This window comes from Lissotriton vulgaris, chromosome 6, assembly GCF_964263255.1.
Source record: "Lissotriton vulgaris chromosome 6, aLisVul1.2, whole genome shotgun sequence".
NCBI lineage: Eukaryota > Metazoa > Chordata > Amphibia > Caudata > Salamandridae > Lissotriton > Lissotriton vulgaris.
Window position 1 is genome coordinate 1,883,331,553 of NC_141694.1, and position 23,111 is coordinate 1,883,354,663.

Sequence of the window (23,111 nt, forward strand, 5' to 3'; positions counted from 1 at the left end):
GTCAAGCTAGGGCATGTCACAAAGGACATCTGGTGGTAGCGAACCCTTCCTCAGATGCGACAACTTTAGCAAAAGCGGGGCTGCCACAAAATGCTCACTTTGAACCATGATGCTGGACTTAGCTTTCGCTCTGGTGACTTGTGTTTCCTCCTTCTGCTAAGAATATGTACAATAATGAACAGCTGTTTTTACCCATATTTTACATTATTACGCGGGCGCTCGGCTCGGGTGGTGCAAATGGATGCGTGAGGCACTTCTGCATGTCTAAACCATTTTGCTCCAAAAGATGCGAGTTTAGCACCATATTGCCGTGTGTTGCAGAGAACCAACCCTCTAGGTTTTCACGCAGAGTCATATCTATTTAAACAGACTGACCCGACTGTGCATGAAATTATAAGGAGGCACAAACAAGGGACATGCGGAGCACTGCGAGACATTCATACGTGTGACGAGCACTGTACACTAGGTTACAGGCTTTACGCAGCAGCTTCTTGGATGGTTGTTGTAGGAGCACGTACCTCCAGCACTCACTGAGCACCAGGCAGCACCGGCTCGCCGCCGGGTCACAGTGAAACAGAAATCATTGTGATGAGTTCTGTACCGCACACATGGTGCATGACATCCTTGACGTACTACACTTACTAAATTTGGTGCTGTATTTAGTGTAGTACATTGGCCCAGAAAACATTGAGTTTTAGGTTTCCTGGTTTTAAAACAGGTGTCTTAACCATCTGGTACAAACTTCTACCCGTTCAAATAGTTTCCTATGTTATGTGAATGTGTTATGACAAAATGAAACGTAACACACAGGTAAAGTATATATTTATTTTATTCATTGAGGAAACAGCCTTGTAAATGTAAATTGTAGTTTACTTGTCATAATATGCAAACACAACACCATTAATAAGGATTTCCAACCTTCTGTAACAAAGCTGTGTTCTGAAGTGGAAAAAAAATAGAAGCCGTTTAGCATGCTTATAAATGCTCTGGGAGACTTCCCTTTTGTCCTTAAAACCATCGACACCGACGTTTTATTTTATATTAAACAGTATATTATACCATATAAACTTTAATAGAGCCAGATGTCTGAATTCAGTCAACAAATTACCTTTAAGAACAAATGCTAATTTCTGTTAAGCACCCCGACCCCAACACACATTTCCTTAACTCGCCTCCCTCAGTTCCCCAAGCCACCTTGGATGTCTTAGCGCAAGGAAAATTCCAGCTTCAATTAAAACTGGAGATGAAAAAGCAATAGGTCGCTATTTTGATTACAATATTAATAGAAGTCAAGCTGCAGGAAGTTATAAGTCAGTACAAGCATGTGTAAATGACTCCACACTTTGCAAACAGCATCTTCAAGCGTGGGTCTAGTTCTTTGAAAACACATTTTCCAATGGACACAACTTCCCTTCGTGTCCGAACACTGGAACTAGAAAGTCATTGGCGAACTAGAAGTACTGCAAAAGCCACAATTTTGAGAACTTGTATACGGAGTGTCATTTTCCCTGAGCCCAAAAGCTAGGCAGCAGGTTCACATGGGGGAAGGGGAGTCAAATAAAATCCCCAAACTGGAAGCATTTCAAGGGTGGACATGCGATGGGTATTTGATCCCATCTTTTTAAGCCGACTAGTTGAATGGTCACCATGTCTCTGTTTTTCAAGAAAGTAGGTCTGTTCTTTGTGAATGTAAACATATCAAATATTTGCACAATATAATTCAGACTTTATGAAAGTACTCTCCATTTACAGTGGTTCACTTTCAACAATCTGCTTTATCTGGATATTCTGTGTGGAGACAAATAGTGGTGTGGCATTGAACAATCTATGAGATCAAGCATTGATTGACAACATGGTTGCGGCTTCTGTCTGGGTGGAAAGGAGCTTCACCAGGTCTGTCCTTAAGGTCTAGACTAGTTTCATTGGACTGGATATTCAGCAATCATTGGGGATTTGAATTTTTTTAAAGCAGCCCTTAAGAGACTAGTTCAGTCTTTGCGATGCCTCAGAAGTTTTCAGAGCCATCAGAAACGTGAGATTTCTTGGACCAGACACCGTTCTGTACAATGAGGGATGAAATTAAAAGAACTAGGGGATCCTTTTTAGAAATATGATTTATGCCAAAGTATAGATACATGAAAACATTAGTATACAGGCATGGGTCAAATTCAGTGTCGTCAATCTACTTTTTCCTTAAAAAAGCTGGAGCCTTTCCCACTCTTTCACAGAGCTGCTCTGACCTGATGGTGTGGATTCCTGGGTGAACATGGAGTACTACTATTTGTACTACAATCAATAATACTTCAAATGACAGGTCATTATCTGGAACCCATTTAAGCACTCACCAATGTACACCAGCTTTGGCATTCAGCAAGCCCTGGACACAAAACGATTAACTTACTTTGGTATAGAGGTAGGTAAATGAAAACGTTGAAGACAAAACTGATTGAACCAGAGCTAAAGACTACCCTTAGACCTACACACATGGATAAACAGTGAATTATGATGTGACCTAGTCTGAACAAAGAGTACCCCAAATTAAAAATTGCATGGACATGAAATGAGATCAGAGATGTGATGTCCTGATGTCTAGGTGTAAAGCCTCATGCAAATCCACTCTCCCACTATTAGACACATTTGTTTTAGATTGATAGGCAAGAGGCTGGCACACTTAATTTTTAGGTGCACGTCTCGTTATGTTCTATGCATTTGCAATCAGAAATATTCTAAGTATGTGTGATAAAGTCTAGCCTCTCATCACACTTTAGTCTCTGTGCTAACCCCTTCACGGAAGGATACTGGGAAGAATTTATTCAGAGTCGCCTAAATCTTCTATTTTATACATCTTAGAAGCAGTCAGTAAAAACCACTGTTGCTAAACTCCTCATTATACCCAGGTTCTGAAGGTCACAGGGTGGACCCATAGTTCTTGACTTGCTTTTTTATCATGGGCAGACCAGCCTACAGGTATGTTTGTTTTGTGGAATGATACATATTAAACTCATCGTTCTGGAGTCTGTATGGCGCTTACTCTCCAACACATGTAAGTGCATTACATGAAACTATTATTGGATGGCAAAGGCTCACCACAAGGACCAACTATAGTGACCCCTGCGGAATAATCAAATGGAAAGCCATCCTCCCAATGATTGAACACAAATGAGGTAGCACCGTTCTCAGAGCAAGGCTCAGCTCATGTTTGACAAGCATTCTAACTGTAGAGCCAAGGCCTTCACAGTGACAGCAAGCCAACAAGATGAGATCACATTGTCGTAGCGTATGAACAAATCTCACACAACACTGCACATCAACTCATTGATTGGAGGAGATGGCAGCAGGTCGAAAACGCTATGAAAGTATTTTTTTACTCTTGTTTGGACACAAAGCTTAAGTGCAAGATGCTGATCCGAAACTCGTAATGAACCGTACAGAAAGTCAGTGCTTGAGAATCAGCATACTGAAATTATGCACTTTTTCTAAGTTCTGAATATTCAAGCTGTGGCTGATCACCCTGGCATTAAAGACTTGCTTACAGCCTGTAGTTGAATATCATACGTCATTCAGACAGTGGCTACAAGTGTTAGTCCACAAAATCATTAGCTTCACAGTGGTATTTATCATGGTTACCAATCATGTAAACAAACGAGTAATTGTGCCAGCTACTCTGAGCCATCAATCAATGGAACATAGGAACCAGCCTTGGGAAAACCTTCACTCCCTCCTTCGAGAAGAAATCGCAAGCCCACTATGCACCGTTTGTGTTGGCCAAAAATGGCGGCAGCAACAGGGATACACCCAGCTGAGAGGACACAAACATCTCAATAATGCTGTAGCTGAAATTCCACAATTGCTTGATTAAAAAACATCTGATGCTAGATAATAGACGAAGTGAAAGTAAGGGCTTTCTGATCAGGAGCGGGCCAACAAGTCTTAAAGGAAACCCTGGACCAGAACATATGTATAATAAAGACCAGAGAGCCCAACAGCTTAATCAATTAGTGTTTGGCAAACTTCTGCCAAATGCCTTTTCTCCAATAAAGCACTCCAGTGTTATTGAGCACTTTCAGAACAAGAATCTTGCAACAAAAATCTTGCATGAAATGACTAACCAGGTAACAAGGATATCTAGAAAAATCCCACTTTTATACTACAAGACGCTTATTGCAATACTCTGATGTCACAGACATCATATTGAAGGGCCTGGGCCTTCATTACTTCTCTCTAACTAGATAGAAAACACATAAAACACATTCCATGCCCTCACAGGGACAAGCATACCTTACATTAGCTAGAACTGCTGAGGCGATGCAATCTGGTCCATGGAACCACTTTGTAGCAGACCAGCAGTGCACCACCAATGAGACCGGCTATAGGCTCCAGAACGCAGTCACTAGGGGTTGCAGTCATCTTTGGCAATTACTCAGTTTGTGATTTGCATTAGAATTGCTATACCAGGTCAGTCTGCAGTTGCTTAATAGCTTAGCAAGCTGGAGGAGTTTTCTGTTTCTAAATGGCAATGGTTTACAAGGGGTATCCAACCTTTTCTGCAGTGAGAGCTACTTCTGATAAGTGAAAATCATTGTGAGATAGTGAAGGCCAAGCCACTCGCACAATGTCACCAGAATCCCCCACAGCTAGTTTCACTGAATTTAAGCCTAATGTCCTCGGATACAAAGGCTAGGGTTTGTACACAATACTTTTACATAGGGCACTGTGACAGGGCTACCAAGTGAGTCAGTGAGTGTAGGCTTTGGGAAAGTATGAACATGTATGAGTATGAATGGGATATATATGAATTGGTGAATGAGAGCCTTTGCCATATGTACTATTGGCACAGGACAAACCTTTCGCCATATCGGGCACTGTTAACACAAACATATAATTATTTGTTCTTAAATGGGAGACATTTAAAGTGTAGAAAAATGTTTTGCAAAAATTGTTCATAATATGGAAAAATGTTTGCCCCTTACATTTCTTACTCTTAAACAAATGGCTGCATTTTTCAGTTATAAATATGAAAATGTCTACCAGCCACTGGGAGTAAGATGCATGCTGTCTGTAAATGCAACACTTCCAAATGGGATACATTTGAAATGACGAGTTAACTTTGTTTACATTGGATTCCATAGAAGTCCACAATTAAATGTTCTCCCATTTCAAAGTGTTGCATTTACAAACAGCAGGCATCTTGTACCCAGCAGCCCGTAGACGCAGTGCTACATTTATAACCGAAAAATACAGCCATTTGTTTACATAGGAGGACTTTAAAGCGAAGAAACATGCTTCATAAAATATTAAGACATAATTAGCTTAATTGAAAGGCGAACAATATATTCAATTAATGTTTCATAGAAATATTGTTACACACTTAAAATTTCTCACATTTAAAAAAAGAAATTGACAGTATTTTTCAACTATAAATATGGCACAGTGTCTACTGGACGCTGGGAGCAAGATGCCTGCTCTTTGTAAGTGCAACACTGTGAGAAAGGATACAATTACAATGAAGAGTTAAATCAATCATTAAGTTAACGCGTCATTTGAATTTTATCCCATTTAAAAGCATTCAGACACATTATTATGTTCTCATGAGCCAAAACAGAGTCCACAAGGACATTTAACATTTAAATACTTCAATTCGTCATCTCTGTGCTAGGGGTTAAATATCGGACTCAAGCACTCCATATTATCAAGCCCTGCTACCTGCAGCCTCAAGATGTTTTTCAAATAAACACAGCCTTCCCTTAACTTTACAAGGAAAATGTGACCCTGTGCTTATTGGAAAATCAACTCAAGGCTGTGAGCTAATCTGAAGGTGTCTGGGAGCTACTGAAAGCTCATGCTAGACTGGCTGGAGACATGTTTTATATACACCACAGACTGTTCATGCAACTTACTACAAGGACCACCGTAACTTACGATACGCTGCACTGCTATCAGCCTTCCCCCTCTAGGAACATATACGAGATGCTGGCCTATGTTTGTGATAACTTCAATTCAAGTATGTGAGGAGTCAGATGGTCTTAGCCCACATCCAGTTAGGTGTGTGGGTCAAGTCGGGGTGCTAGTGTCCTCCCATCAATGCAAGAGGCACTTTTGCTTCCCTGGTGTGGTCGAGGAATACAACTGAGGCAGCTACAGATACTCGGCAGTCTTCTGAAAGGATGATTTCCTTTCACTCAAGGTGGTAGAGAAGAGGAGAAGGCACTCCTGTGCATGTGTATGTGTTTGCCTTAGCCCAAGCATTCAGGTGTTTACATTCCATGAACATTATTTCAACTCCTCCCTCCTAATTTCATTTCCAGTGTTAATACAAAACCTCCAAAAATGGTTACAATGTTGCTCTTAGAAACATTTCTTTGCCTCCTTAACAGTGTTGGAAATCAAATCTGAACGTTTTCCTATTCTGATTTACAAACCTCTCAAGCTCCTGTGCACTGCAAGGGTAAGGTGACGACTGAACACTCTGTTATGGGACCTGGTATGACACTCCTTAAAGCTTCCCTGCTATTGACCAGTTCATCAAGTGCCAATGAACTGCACTGTGACAAAACCTGCATTGTATTAACGCATTGGTTAGTGTTGCAAGAAGGCATGGCGGTCTCTTTTTTTGTACTGGATTCTCCAAAGACAAAATCCAACGTAATTAGGCTCTACCTTGCATCTACCCATGTCTGGAAATGTTCTGTTGTACATATCAAAGGGGGAGGTAGTTAACCTCAGCAAGTGTGTCTAACATCCTGCTGCTTATATACAGTCTATGTTTCACTATTAGACACAACCCTGCAGCTGTCAGGTCTGGGCTGCGCGGGGAGGCTTCTAAGGTAGGTAGCGTGCTTGTTTACCCTTCAAGGCCTTCCTAATCTCCAAATGACAACAGGCAGCAATCATTTGGTAGGTACCTCCATTCTGGTAAAAGACTGATGCATTTTTCATTTCATCTTAGTTCTACATAGGCAGGAAGGGATCTTCTCTTGCACACTTATTGTATTGGAGTCTTCTGTTGCACAGTAGCATGTTCTCTGGCAGTCTATGACAATTGTGCTCTACCAGCACCTTTCCCCATGTTTACAGCAAGTAAATGTTTCCGTCCAGCGCGCGTCCTCTGATGGACCTTCAGGCTGTAGTTGGTGTTGAACCGCTTTCCACATCCAAGGCACTGATAGGGTCTCTCCCCGGTGTGGATTCGCAAGTGCACCTTTAGGTGGTATGACTTGGTAAAAGCATTCCCACACACACTGCACTGGTATGGCCTCTCGCCTGTGTGTGTTCTTGAGTGAACTTTCAGGTGTGCGTTTTTAATGAAGCTTTTATCACACACTACACATTTGTATGGTCTCTCTCCTGTGTGAATTCTCTGATGAATCCTAAGTTTGTACAAATGTGAGAAACTTTTCTCACACTCATCACACTTATATCCCACGTCTCCAGGGGGAGTTCTCTGCCCAAAGGTGGAGTATGGGGAATTAATGATGGCTTGACCAAACTCTGCACCTGGCCCACCATCCCTTGCCATGTGCATCTTCTGGTGTTTGATAGCACTGGCCCTCTCATTGAAGTCTTTCCCACACACAAGGCACTGGTATGAATTTTTCCTTGGATGACTCCGCTGACCAAAAAGAGGCACTGTTAGCTCACCGGCATCGCATTCAAAGTCAAAGGTGTCATCCATAACATATCTTGGCAGGAACCTCTTCTGCTTAGCAGCAATGTCCAGTTCATCAAAAAACAGAGGATTGATCTCAGCGACGTCTTCATATGGCGTCTCAGTCTGATAGGCTTGCTCAGTGAACTCTTCCGGATTTGTCATTGGGCCAAGAGCCGTGGGCCCATAATCTACAAGATTAAAAGGAGACTCGAGTCATCATGGGATTTATAATCGTAAGGGAAGCACAAGAAATACAGAGTCCAGGACAGCGTCGTCCTTTTATGGAATGCAACGCCCTACCTGCATGACAGCAAAAAGCAGTACCCAAGAGTGAAGCCCGATTCACAGAGGCTGTACTCTGTATATGAATACATATTCTTAAAAGTACGCTAATATTTAGTATCCCTTTAAGCAAAATGATGATAAAAGTTTACTGATCTTAAACAAAGAGAATCTTACAGGTTTTTAACAGACAATTTTACTTTCAAATAAAATAACCATCGCAAAACATTACCACTGATTTGAAAAGAAGACTAAATCTTTAAACAATGGACATATTTTACTGCAGAGTGTCATTAAAGTCCTTACCCTGTTGTGCGGCTGGACCAACCAAGATGTATGTATGTTTGTATATATATATATATATATATATATATATATATATATATATATATATATATATATACACAAAAACAAAGGTTAAAGTGACTTCATAATTAGGGTGTTGATAGAACACAAAAACTAACATTTAAAAATCAAAAAACTACTGAAATGTATCAGATATAGTTTGTCGAGTAACCTTTAAGTTGTGACCCCACCAATCACTACTTATGGCCTCGCAGACCAGATCACTCAAGGCATGTTAAATTAAATCACTGATGACATATACAATCAATGTGACATCGCTCTATAGGGTTTGTGAACTTGAAGTAATGCAACACACTACACCTGTAGACTATTCTTTTATTCACCTTAATGAGAATACCCACTTGAAGACTTCCAACAGCCTGCAATTTTAAGTCAAGGTATACATTTGCCACCGAAAAGACACCTTTGTGAGATCCTATAGATAACTTTCCGTAGTTTAGTAAAATACACTACACACATTCCTGAGATGGGCACAGTAGGCGTTCAACCTTACAGCCATACTCACAACAGCAGTGTGAGATAAACCATGTTTAAATAGGACACCCAGAATTGTATATTATTCTTAATCTGCAATGCATCAAAATCTTCAGCAAAGCTACGGAAGTGAACATCCACACATTATAAATGTTCTCATTACACAGAATGTTTGTACAACGCTGTAATGCAACTATTTAACAGGTGCTTGAGACCAAAAATCTACCGGTGGATAATCTGTTGTCGATAGAAGCTTTAGCCACTTTCACACATTTCTGTGGAATATGCTTTGGCTTTAAGATACAACCTTCTTTCAATCAGAACACTACAACCCAAAAATCAAATGTGCTAAACGTTTACCTTGTTTAAATGAAAGCATTACTTCCACCCCAAACGTTAGTGATTTGTAAATGGTGCACCATATAACTTTTAACATGCACAATTACCATTGCCTCCAAGGCTTATACTATTTCCATGTGTTAGGCCTACACGTGTATACTCAATAACTCTATAAGGTAAGTGACTATATTCAGTTAACAGTTATGTCATCAGTGATGTTAGCAATAAGGTCATTTGAAATGTCATTAATAATGTCATTTAGCACGTCATGAGTGATGTACTATGAGTGGTCATAATAAGTGCAATGCAGAGGCACAAGTTATAGCCAGCTCAATGAACTAGAAATGGCAAAGTTTTTTTGGGGGGGCGGGAATTTTTAAACATTCGTTTTTGTGTTATTTCAACACCTGCCTGGAACACCCTTTGTTTTTTTACCAGTAAATTTCTATCCCTTTTCAATGTAAACTAAAACCATATTTACTATTCCTAACTGTAAAATCACTGTAATCTTTCTATTTTTGCAGTAAATTTCAGAGTTTCTCTAAAGCTAGGTAAGGTCTCTATACCATACAAAACTAGAACGACACGTTTACTTTAGTTTTTTTCAGTGATTTTTTAAAATCAATCTTATATTCACCCAAATCCCCTGCCGGACACAGCTTTTGGTGTGTGCAGTGGTGGGCTGCCCCAAAGTTTTAACTCGGGCCAGATCTTGCACCAACTCCCCGCGGGCACCCAACCCTGCCGTGAGAAGCATGGGGTTGGCTGCAAAAGTGGCATGTGGCCAGCCCCAGCACCGAAACCCCACCGCAGATAGCCTTTGGCTGTGTGCAGCGTGGCTTGGCTGCAAGGCCTCGACTCTGGCCAGGTGCAGCCCATAAACCCTCAGAGATAGCCAACCCCCCGTCACTATGCACAGTCGACTGGCCCTCCACCCACCAAGTATATTTATTAATTATTTGTTTCTAGCACAGTACCACAGTACTGCAATCAAGCATCACATCCTTGGTACAGAGGATCGTGATAGCTTCACCTAGTGAAGGTTGCACGGTCATGCAGTACAACTCCAGCAGGAGTCCCCTGGAGCCTCATGGAAGGGCCATGCGGGGACACCCCTGCCACCAGCTCCAGCACTTTACCACCCCATGGGTGTAACCCTCCCTCCCGTGCACAGCCTTCAGCCATGCACACTGTAGGGCTGGCAGAGGTGGCGAGACAGGGCACCGATTTCCCTACCACCCACGCTAATGGGCATCACTACTTTGATGTCGGAGGGAAGGTGGCGCTATCAGTGTAGCATGGGAGACACGGATTGAGTTTACAGACCATGTTTTTTTCCCCACATTAAAACTCGCCAGTCTCCTTGCTGGGATGTCACCTTATCTCATTTTCAGTGCACATTTTAGCAACGCTTCTCAGAAAAGAAGATAAGGCTAACCACCGTAACTCTGAGACTCCAAGGCTTTTCCTTCTGAAGGTGATGGCAATGAAAACTCTACTTTTTATCATAGTGACCTTTTCCTCTACAAAGACTTTGATGGTATCCCTACGTCTACAACTGCAGTGTATACTATACACCTTCTTGAACCTCAACACCTGCATTTACTGAAATTATGGTTTAACTGTTTATTTCTGTGGGGTTATAGGCAATTTTTTATTCTATTCTCTGCAAGAAGGAGCTTGAACAATTTTTTATGCTTCTCAAAAGTTGGAACATAGTGCAGTTTTATTTCTATGGACAGAGAAGTAGCATTTGCATACTCAACAATGGATGACCAGTTCTCTTCTTCAAAATCCTTTGCTTTGCCCTCCTCTCTTCTCACATAAGGAATCAGCTGGCATGCTTAACAAACGGGTTAAAAAAAGATCAGAAATAGCAGTCATCCTTAAAATTGGAGGAAACCATGGATGAGCTTAAGAATGTGAAGTCACTTGTGGTAGAGGCAAGTGCCACTCTACATCGAATCGAAGAAAAATTATCCAATTTGTAAATCCAGAGTTCCCAAAGTTACGGAACAAATTAGTAACACTCAGGGTGCGATGGCCAAGGTAGATTACCTGTCGAAGGGAGTTATTTTACTAAAATGAATACAAACAGAGGGCTTAACAAACAGCAACCAACATAATATTCTGCCAAAATATGGTATTCCTGAAGGAACCGTTTGGTACGATATCATTACCTTTAACATATTATTCCCAAGATTAATGGCTTGAAAAATTGTTCTGAACTCAACATTAAATATCTGCACCATTTTACTGCTGCTCCGATCCGTATCAGAGAAAGATTAATGAACCAAGAAAAAAAAAACTAGAAAACTGAATTGGAAACCATATTGAACTAATATATTACTTTTACACTATTTAAATGTATTCTACATTTTAAGCTACTCTCACACACACCTACAAGGTCCAAGACAACACCGGACCCCAATACCTCAACGAAAGACTTCTACTCCCCCCAAAGGAACCTCCGCTCCGCTGACCTTGCCCTGGTCGAAATCCCACGCATCTGCAGAACCAGAACGGAAGGAAGATGTTTCTTCTACATCGCGGCCAAGACCTGGAACGAACTCCCCCTCAGCATCAGACGAACCAACACACTGCAAGCTTTCAGGAAGATCCTTAAGACCTGGCTCTTCGGATGAGCCGGAGTTGCCCGAATCCCCCATCTCCCCCAGAGTCTTGAGACCCTCACAGGTGTATGGCGTGCTTTACAAATCCCCGATTGATTAAGAAAGAAATTCTAATTCAAGAATAAACCCTTAATAAATAAACCAAACTGATTTTCAATTTTTTTTTTAGAACAGATATAATAATGAACAGTGGAAACCGGTTTAGCCCAACTATAAATCCATATTTCAGACTTTAAAAGTGATGGAAATGGAGTCACTGGGACCACTTTTTAATTGAATCGAACCGCAAAAACAGTGTGAAACCAGTTTGCTTCATCTATTGTACAGCTGCATATACCAGCTACTTCACTTTACTTAGCACGAGCAGCAATGCAACACAAATGGCTTTGTATATTTTTGGACCAGCACAAAAGCTTGTGTGATCTGGACTGTGGGGTTCTTGAGAGCTGTGGGTTGCGTTCTGCCATAAGTGTTTTTGAGGTGTCCTTACAAGGATAAGGAACCAGAGAGCGCTCTACCTAAAGGCTTGTAGATTAAAATATGTATCTCTCAATGAACTGCATTAAAAGGATTCTAAAATGAGATAAACTGCAGACACACACCCTACAGACATATACCATTTATACCAGTTTTGCCCCTAGATATAGCCACAGTTCAGGCTAGGACCAAGAGACAGTTCTGCCAGTCTGCCCTCATCCTGCCTACAGCACTTCCTTTACTGCAGCACAGCCCTGCTAAGAACTAGGAGCAGCATAAAAGCTACAGCCTCACCTGCTATCTGGCTCAAGCTGTTTTCTTTGTGTTCATAAATAGTGCTGTTGAGGTGGGTAATACTAATACAGTACTTAAGGTGTTACAAAATTCAAAGAACTGAGGTAGCAAGCATCACATAAAAAAACTCAGTACTGTGAAGTACATGGAAACATATGGCTTATACTTCTATAAACAAGAAACCGCTCACTCACTTCATTCCCAATATTATGAAATTTGTAAGAATCTGGACCTTCAAATCACGCTGCCCTGATGAGAGCAATTCACACACTCATTATAATATTTATTTTAAAAAAAAAGACAGCAGGGTTATCGGAAAACGGTTTATTTGGCTGAAGTAACCTGGGAAATATTCAGCAGCAAACGCTTGGTCCTAAGCAGTATAGGGCCTCATCAAAGGTAGTAACGCACTGTGCCACAATACATATTAATGACATTAGACCCCCGTCTGAGTGTCCTCTTGCCAAGTTGGCTACATTAGACTTCCTTTGCCTTTAGTAACTTGGATCAGCTGTGTGTTACCGCAACAATCTATGACAAATTGACTGTTCCTTCAGAACGGTACTATAACAGGCATTGCTGTCCACAAACCATAGAACGTTTTAAACAAAGTTATTGTTTCTCAACTATCTGCAGCCCCTACCAGGAAATAACAAGAATCAGGTCCTAAACTGTGTGTTTCTCCAACAGTCATGTCTGCTCTCTGAAACAAAGCTGTATTAATGAAACATGGACCACATGCTGCAAAGTCTGGGCTCCAATATATCCATACGGACACTCCTTGCTTGCCATCTGCATGCCAGTTGTTGGTGTTGATTGACCCCTCCAGGGTCGATAAGGCTCAGAGAACACGAGTGCTCACACCACGGTTGTGAGTCCTTCGATGAGCTTTCAGATGAGAATTGACAGTGAATCTTCTGCCGCACTCAAGACACTTGTAGGGTTTCTCACCGGTGTGGATTCTCATGTGCACTTTCAAGTGGTATGACTTGGTGAAGCCTTTACCACAAACCTTGCATAGAAACGGCCTCTCCCCCGTGTGGGTTCTGATGTGAAATGTGAGGTATGATTTTGTAGCAAAGCACTTGCCACAAACAATACATTTGTATGGTTTTTCTCCTGTGTGATTTCTCTGGTGAACTCGTAGCTTGTAAGAGTTTGAAAAGCTCTTCTCACACAAGTGGCACCAATAATTTTCATCGTTGGCTAGACTTCTCTTGGTATAGCCATTATTTATGAAGGACTCCGCAGAGACTGCAGTAGCCCTCTCGTCCCACGTAGTATGGCTCTTCTGGTGATTCATTGCTTTCTCTAGGTCATTGAAAGCTTCGCCACACACCACACATCTGTACGGTTTCCTTCGTTGGGCACTCTCTCTGCATTGTGGGATCGTAGGCTCGTCACTTTCATAATCATATTCCAAGCCATCACCCATAAGGTACCTTGGAGGGCCAACCATTCCCATCGCCGACTTATGCAGTCTCTGGCATGAACTTCGCCCATCCAAATACAAGGGAATGTTGCTGAAGTCTTCCAATGATGCCAGGGAAGGACTTTCAGTGAAATCTTCAGGGTTTGCCCCTGGGCTCATAGTCAAGAACCCATCATCTACAAGATCAAAAGGAGACTTAAGTCATCATGGACATTTTATGCTTTCAAGAGAAACACAAGACAAAAAGCTCAATTGGTCTTATCCCCTCAAGGACATAAGCATACCCGCACATTGGCAAGGACAGGAATGGGGAGACCAGATACTCAACCTACCAATGTATTCCCTCTTCGCGCAATATCAGATCACAGGCCTCACCTACAAAGCAGTGGTAGCTCTACACTGGCTCAGCATAGCCAAGTCATCTACATGCACACTTTCTAAAACAATATCAACAAAATCAAAAATGAAACACCAAAATCAGCATTAGGTTTAACTTACTGGACTGGTAGCTAACATTATTTGCTTATTAGTGAAAGGAAGGTATATGGTGGAACATGCTTCACAATTACTTTAAAAGCAAGTTTTCTCACCATAAAGCAGTGATTTCATAAAATAAACACACTCCTTCAAATGTTTAAGGCCAGCAGATCCAGAACTACACCAATAATGAGGACAAAGCAAACCTCGGCTGAAAAGTCGGCAGTCTTGCAACCCAATAATAATCAACTTAGTCTTGCAGACAAAACAGAGCTACAAAACCAGATGTGGATAATTAATGCAATATCTTCATTATCTGCAAAGACGAATTAAGATAGCAAAATACAACTGAGCACTGGAGAAAAAAGTAACGAATGCCGTAAACTATAAGGTTTTTGGTAATCAAGCAAACCCTACCTGCGATGGAAGATTAAACTCAAGAATTGTTCACATAGCAGTGCACAAGAAGAAAGATTGATGAAAGGGTTGATATTACTACAATCTGTTGCAAGGTTAATGAAAAAGAATGAAGGAAACTATTGCAACTTAATGATCTCCAAAATGCAACTTATTTGTGATATAATGTTGGTATGTAACAGAAATAAAACTCACCTTTAAAGTCACTGACAAAGAAGGGAGAAAGGAAGAGATTGCAAGATGCTGAACTTCTATGACTCTTCTGCTCGTCCCTAAGCATTGAGGAGACAGGCACACTGACCAGCATCACTGTTTCGATGTCCCACTGGAGGTGGTGCCGTCAGAATAGCATGGTGAGTTTACAGACCAGATTTGATTTTTTTCTCATTAAAACTCGCCGCTCCTCATGCTGGAATGCCGGGGCCGCCATCTCTCACTTTTAGCACAGATTGAGGCCACATCTCTCAGAGAAAATGAGGCTGCTCACCACACCATAACTTAAGACTCCCATCACTTTTCCTACTGAAAGTGACAATGAAACATGTATTTTATATTATAGTGACCTTTAACTCAAATAGCTGTTTCTCCTACATAGACTTTGACAGTATCCTTACTTCTTCAACTGCAGCGTTTACACCCCCTTTTTATCTCACAACGCCTTCATTTCCTGGAAGGATGTTTATTTTGGTGAGGTCATCGGCGTATTTTTGACTATCATCTCTGAAAGCAGGAGCATGAATAAGGTTTATGCTTCTCAAGCTGGGACTTAGTACTGCTTAATGTCTACAGATAGAAAAGCAGCATTAGCATCCTCTAGAATGGATAACCAGTTCTCCACTTCATAATCCTTTGCTTCGCCCCCTCCTCTTCCTGAATCACATAAGGAGTCAGCTGGCAATGTTAACAAATGGGTTAAAAAAATAAAAAAGATCCGAAATCACTGTGCCATTCTACACAGAATTGAAGAAAAATAGTCCAATTTGGAGTCCAGAGTTTCTGAAGTCTAGCAACAAATTAGTGAAACTCAGGATGTGATGGCCAAGGTAGATTCCCTGTTGAAGGAAATAATTCTATTATAAATACAAACTGAAGACTTAGAAAACGCAACAGGCATAATAATCTACCAATATACGGTATTCCTGAAGGAATGGAAGGGTTCCGAAATCATTACCTTCTTTAAATGTATATTTCAAAGATTATTGCCTTGAAAGATTGTTCTGAACTCAAAATTTTAAAAGGTAATCTTGTTGGATCAATGTTAAAATCTTCCAATGGTTGCTCACGGGCATCATTCGTTTTTTTCTAAATTATTTGGATCTCATGAAAGTCCTCTTGGTTGCAAAAGATCACAAGCAAATGTTATAGACCGGTCACAATATCTTTCTCACTCAAGATGTTGTTAGAATGACAGCTTGATTGCTCTACAATCCATGAATGCCCCATGGGGTCATAAATCCTTGCTTCTTCAAGGTTACTTTTAATGACAAAATGTCTACTTTTGACAACCCAGAGGATTTGAAGCAGATTATTCACCTTCACAAGAGAGAAGGGATGAAACTTGATCAAAATCTAAATATTTCTGTTAACACAGATTAGCAAACATGGATTAATTCTATTTTGGTCTTTGATGTACTGGATTTCCTAATACGTTACTTAGCCGCTTCAATGCGGCGCACATTTCCCAGCGGTGCGGACTAATTCCACGTGTGCGCAAATCAGACGGCCCCCAGTTGTCCGACGTACACGCCCACTGTGACGTCGGACGGCCCGGAAGAGCTTTCTATGCCTTGTTTTTTCCCCCAAACAGGTTGTCTGTCCTTGAGGTCTGCATTGATTTGTTCTCTGTTCCTGCGTCTCTGTTTCTTTGTTCCTGCCTCCATCAGTGTCTTGTCTCGATCATTGTAAGTCTTTATATCATCGTATTTTACAATGCATCTCTGCTCACTTCTTTACCTCAATTCTGTATTTGTTGTCTTAATAGTATTTGGGAGGTTGCCCTTTGCTGGTCTCTGATATTATCCTTTTTGTTCATGCTGACATGTATGATTAAACTCTTTTTTGCTATCTCCTCTTCAATACATCGCCTTTTATCTTTACTTTGTCATTTCCTCTTTATTTTTCCATCTTCTATATCCTCAATCCGGTCCTACGTTTCACTCTGTTGTTTATACAGCCTTCTACTGATACATCATTTGTCATTGTATTATATTATTCTTTTGGGATTTCACTGTATACAATACATGCCATTCTAAATAGTTTGCTTTCATTGCTTTCCATTTGTTTTTCATGAGTAATCTGCCTATTATTTCATGGAATGCTAAAGGACTTCATAGCCTAGTTAAACTGTCAGATTGTTCTATTTGAGGAAACTCTTCTCAAAGGCAAAGATATCAACTTCGCAGCAGAGTTGTGTAGGTCATGTTTTCCACTCCCTAGCTATAAAAAAAAAACAAAAAATGGCAGTTATTCTTTTTCAAGAATTCTTGACTTTCCATCTTGAAAATGAAGTCAAGGACAAAGATGGCACATGGCTTTATTTGATTCTCAGATCAATAATACCTCACTTTCCATTTGTAATGTATATGGACCAAGAGGTGTTCAGTTCAGGAGGAAATATTTCCCTAATTTAGGTCCGGTTCAAATGAAAATCTCATTTTAGGGTGACTTTGCAAACAATTTATGGGCCCTTTCATAGGGAGGAAATCACATAACAGAATGCAAAAACGTTTTAAAACAACATTATTGAGAAAGTTGGTGGATGCTTGGAGAAATTTTCATCCTGATACTATGGAATTTACATTCTTTTCCCCTGTACATCAAGCCAAATCCAGGAAAGACTACATTTTTTTAACCCAAATGTTTTACGATCTATGGTACAGGCTGAAATTGGTTCCATCCTCATTACGGATCATGCCTCAATAATAGTCGATTTAGATTTACTGCTAGGCACTCCGCATTCCTAGAGGGAGATTTAGTTACACACTACTGAGTGATATGAATTTTGTTGACAAATTTGAAGAATGCTCCACTGAATTTTATTATCTTAATCTGAACTCTGGAACTAAAATGAATTTTATCTTGGATGCATTTAAGGCAACTATTCAAAGTTTTATTATTGACTATACTGCAACCGAAACAAGCATTAGCATAGCCAATAGGTCTCGCCTTTGTGACCTTATAGGTGTTTAGCCTGAGTTATTCCCTTTGGCAGTGTTTTTAAGCTATTAAGCTTCACAATACCGAGGTGCTTGTGCTGTGTTGTTGCTTAGGTGTAGAGAAGTATGCAGTGATGCAGAGTTGTTTAGCCGAGGTGATGCTGATGTGGTGATGCGCTAATGCTGAAGTGGTGCTGGGTTGGTGCTGAATTGCTGTGGAGGTAGGGTTGTGCTGGTGCTGAAGTGTAGCTGGCTGGTGCTCAGGTGGCTGCGCTGATACTGATTTGGTAGTACAGTTGGTGCATTTGTAGTGGTGAGTGATGAGTAGTTACAGCTGTGGCTGACATGGTGCTGGTGCTGAGATAGTGCTGTGCTGATGCGGAGATGGTGCTGTGGTGTTGTTCAGGTGGTGTGTGCTGATGAGGTGGTGCGGAGTTGGTGCTCAGTGATATTGAGGTGGTGCTTAGTGATACTGATGGGTGCTGAATTATGAGGTGGTGGTGATGTCTTGGTGCTTGGTGCTTAGTTGTAGTAGAGTAATGTTGTGGTGAGGTGATGCTGAAGTTGTGCTGCGCTGATGCTGGCGTGGTGCTGCGTTGGTGCTGAATTGCTGCTGAGGAAGGGTTATGCTGGTCCTGAGATGGTGGTGTGGTGGGGCTGCGCTGATGCTGAGGTGGGGCTAGGTTCATGCTGACTTGGTGCTGCATTATAAATTACACTTATGGTGTGCCCTTGTAACAATCTGTAGGCAAAGGTGAGGGAAGGAAGCTTGCAGTACAATATGATTGTAGGGGATTCAGAGTTTAAATAGGTTTGCTGAGTTGGCAAGGTCTACAGTAGTGATCTGCAGTGGCATTAATAAGGAGAGGTGAGCCCTCAGTAGTAGTCTGGAGTGGAATTAACACAACCAGTGGGTATTTGTTTGTGAAATATTAACACCCACTCAGTAAAGTGGTGTTAGGGGTCCAAGAATGAACACTGAAATAATCCCAACCTTCCATGCTAAAAACTGTAAACTCTTAATTGTAAAGTTTGAAAATGCAAAAACGCGGTCCAGCACTGTTTAGCTAGCTTGAATGCAACACCATAGCGATCTCAAAAATAAATTAAACATGCGAGGTGTCCCAGGATGATTGTTTCTGGTCCAGGGAAGACCTGGCTTGGCAGTTCGGACTGGACTGTTCCCATGAGGCACAGGGTCAGACTGATTTGCATATGGCCATGTCTGAACTGGAGTGGTGGAGTGAGCTAAAGAATGGTGATGGATTAAACCCAGATCAGTTGACTGGGGGTGAGTGTTTGATTTGCTCAACCGCTCCGTCCATCATCCCCATTGGTATCGCGTTGTTCGCCTTAGGTTGGCAGTGTATGCCCAGACGTGGGTCCCTTGCTCACTCTACCACTGGATTCAAGATAGCTTGGCTGATGAGGATTATGAAACCGAAACCGGTCCCAGGATGCTTGTTTCCAGTCCAGGGAAGATATGTCTTGGCAGTTCGGGCTGGACTGTTCCCATGAGGCACAGGGTCAGACTGATTTGCATATGGCCACGTCTGAACTCTATATTTTGTGAACAGAATTAATGTTATTCTAGAACACTACAAGTTTTATTCTCGTATGTAAAGAAGTGATGAGTCTATTGACACGTTGTTGACTGGATTGAAAGCATTAGCGGTGAATCGTGCTTTTACTGGTAACCAAGATGAATATATTTGTGTCCAGTTGATGATGCATAGGTCCAATGGTTCAATTAAGAAAAAGTTATGGAGTGGTCGCAATCCTACGTTAATGGAGGCTTTTGATATAGCTAGGGGTGAAGAATTAACTAACAAATGTGTTAAAGTAGTTAACGAAGAGAAAGTGAAGGACAACTGTGTAAATGGAAGGAATAGAAAGCAACAATGACTGCGATCCGAATAATTAGAAATCAACAAAGGGCTACCTCGGAGACTGCTCCACTAACAAAGACAAAGGACTTAACTCCTCTCCAGCCTGATACTACTCTGGCAGCCATTTTGGTAGGGGGCATAGTCTCCTATATATACTTTAAATCATAAACTTAACCTGAGAGACATAATTTTCTATTTATAATTTAAAACTAAAACCTGACCATTTACTTTCTCACTGGATTGGTCTCTCGCAGAAATTTCAGGAAAAAGTACCTTAGCTGCAGCAGCACATACAGTAAATTAAGACACGCCCTATCCAGTCTGAAACATGGCAGTTCACCACCTGAAACCAGAACGACTGAACTCTTACTCAATAATTTACCCTACCAGTATGACAAAAAACTCGTCACAATCCTTTAAACAAAAAATTCTCAGAAGCAACCCTGAAACTCTATTCCTGGATCCTACTGTAAACATGAAAAAAGGAGTGTTCATAAATGATTTTATTCTCTTTACAAACAGAATGGCCAGATGGAGAAATACACTAAGCAACTCTCTAAAAATTCAGGAATCTAAGAATATTCCCTCTGGAACTAAACTACTCATTACGCCATCTAGATATCTACGAGCCAGACTGAACATTACATGTTACAAAATTGGCACTATGCTCATTCAAGCTGCCAACAGAGATCTAGAACGCTTCGAGGAGCTATTCTTGACACTAAAAAACAAGGTTACCAGCAGTTCCATGCCGGGAAAACACAATCTACAAATTACCACTAAAGCCACGGTCAGTCAGGGGAACCTACCGGATATAGGGGAAACTGACCGAGAGAGTGCTTTACAACAGTCGATTCAAGCTAGGTCGGATGGCCATATTAATACCAATGATGAACCTCAAGTCAAGTCAAGTCAAGAGATTTATATAGCGCGCTACATACCCATAGGGTCTCAAGGCGCTTGAGGAAGGGTGGGGAATTACTTGTCGAATATCCAAGTTTTAAGTTGCTTTCTGAATGCTAGGTGGTTCTGAGTAAGGCGAAGGTGAGTGGGAAGGGAGTTCCAGGTTTTAGCTGCCAGGTAGGAGAAGGATCAACCTCCCATGGTGGTTTTGTTGATGCGAGGTACAGTGGCAAGGGCTTGGTTGGAGGATCGTAGCTGACGGGAGGGGGTGTAGAAGGACAGTCGTGTGTTGAGGCATTCGGGTCCAAGTTCATAAAGTGCTTTGTGTGCGTGGGTTAGGAGGCGGAAAGTAATCCTCTTATTTACGGGGAGCCAGTGGAGGTTTTTCAGGTGACCAGAGATGTGTTCTTTACGCGGGATGTCTAGTATGAGCCTGGCTGAAACGTTCTGGATGGGTTGGAGTTTTTTCTGGAGTTTTGCGGTGGTACCGGCGTATAGGGTGTTTCCGTAGTCCAGGCGGCTCGTGACCAGTGCGTGGGTGACCGTTTTTCTAGTTTCGGTGGGGATCCAGCGAAATGTTTTTTTGAGCATGCGAAGAATGTTGAAGCAAGATGATGAAACGGCGTTGACTTGTCTGGTCATCGAGAGTGAGGAGTCCAGGATGACGCCCACCTTTATACCTTGAAGCCACTAATGTGCAGCCTAGCGTAAGTGATAGAGTAGGTAAACGAGCTAGCACAAACGACAGGAGAGAACCCCTAATATTACCCCAAGTAACAAATATGCTACTTACCAGTATGCATCTGTTCTTGGCATATAGGGCTGCTGACATTCATATCTGTGCATAGATCGCCGCTAGTGCTGGGTCTGGATGATTGCACATTGTTGTCCTGGAAGAGTCTTCGAAGTATCACGAGATAGGTGGCTCCTCCTCTGGACTACAGTGCGCATGGGCATCCCGTCTATCCTCAGATTGTTTTTCGCCATTGTGGCAGAGATGGAGCGTAATACAGTGAGTGATGTCCATGCTACATAGTAATTCTGAATGCTACAGCTGCTACAGGCGCCGGGGAGCAGGGTGGGCGATATGAATGTCAGCAGCCCTACATGCCAAGAACAGATGCATACTGGTAAGTAGCATATTCGGTTCGAGGCATGTGGGCTGCTGAATTCATATCTGTGCATAGATTACATAGCAGTCCCTCCTGTTAGCAGCGGCTGCCCGTGCCAGCTGCAGCAGTCTGAAAAAGAGTCTTGAGAACAGCCTGTCCTACAGCTGCCTGCTGTTTTGAATGTACATCTACGCAATAGTGTTTCGTAAATGTATGTGTGGTGGACCATGTGGCTGCCTTACATATTTCTTCTAAAGGAATATTCCCCAGGAAAGCCATGAACGCTCCTAACTTACGTGTGGAGTGAGCTCTTGGAGGAATGGTTAGTGTGCGTTTAGCCTTAGCATAGCAAATCTGTATACACTTAACGATCCACCTGGCTATCCCTGCTTTGGAAATGGGGTTGCCTTTGTGCTGTGGAGAAAAGGCAACAAAAAGCTGTTTTGTTTACCTGAAATCCTTTGTTCTGTCTATATAGTACATAAGAGCTCTCTTGACATCTAATGTGTGTAGGGATCTCTCTGCGACATTTTCTGGATTAGGAAAGAAAACTGGCAGTTCTATAGTTTGGTTCATGTGGAACTGCGAAATCACCTTAGGCATGAAAGTAGGGTTGGTGCTTAGTACAACTCTATTTGCGTGGACTTGTATGAACGGCTCTTGAATGGTTAGTGCCTGGAGTTCACTAACTCTTCGTAGTGAGGTAATGGCTACTAGGAAAGCCACTTTCCAGGTTAGAAACTGAATCTCACAAGAGTGTAGATGTTCAAATGGTGGTCCCATCAGTCTGGTGAGGACCACATTGAGGTTCCAGACTGGTGAAGGTGGGTGTCTGAAGGGATCACTCTTTCGAGTCCTTCCAGAAAAGCCTTAATGGCAGGCACTCTGAATAGTGAGAGGTGCTGCCTGTTTTGAAGATAAGCTGCTATTGCGGATAAATGTATACGAATGGAACTGTACGCCAGATTACATCTGTATAAGTGCAACAGATAATCTTTTGAATAGATGCATCCAGTGGGTTAATGTCATTGTTGTTACAATATATGACAAACCTTTTCCATTTAGCCGCATAGCATGCCCTGGTTGTGGGCCGACTTGCCTCCTTGATGATATTCATACATTCTGCCGGCAAGTTGAGGTAGCCAAATTCTAAGACTTCAGGAGCCAGATCGCCAGGTTGAGCTGTTGCGGATCTGGATTCTGAATGTCGCCA

General features: G+C 41.7%; 1 protein-coding gene across 5 annotated transcripts in view; it reads right to left on the bottom strand.

The window, feature by feature from the left end:
• LOC147709768 (uncharacterized) overlaps positions 1 to 23,111 on the bottom strand; it is a 353,428-nt gene that overhangs the window by 75,188 nt on the left and 255,129 nt on the right. The window contains exon 9 of one of the 5 annotated variants that reach the window (XM_086928222.1): positions 812 to 7,836. The exons of 3 other annotated variants lie outside the window; for them this stretch is intronic. In XM_086928222.1, coding sequence (XP_086784348.1) covers positions 7,031 to 7,836 — 806 coding nt within the window. In that variant the 3' untranslated portion in view covers positions 812 to 7,030. Of the gene's footprint in view, positions 1 to 811; positions 7,837 to 12,822; positions 14,122 to 23,111 lie in introns of those variants that run through there. One more of the 5 variants, XM_086928224.1, reaches the window with a different exon arrangement.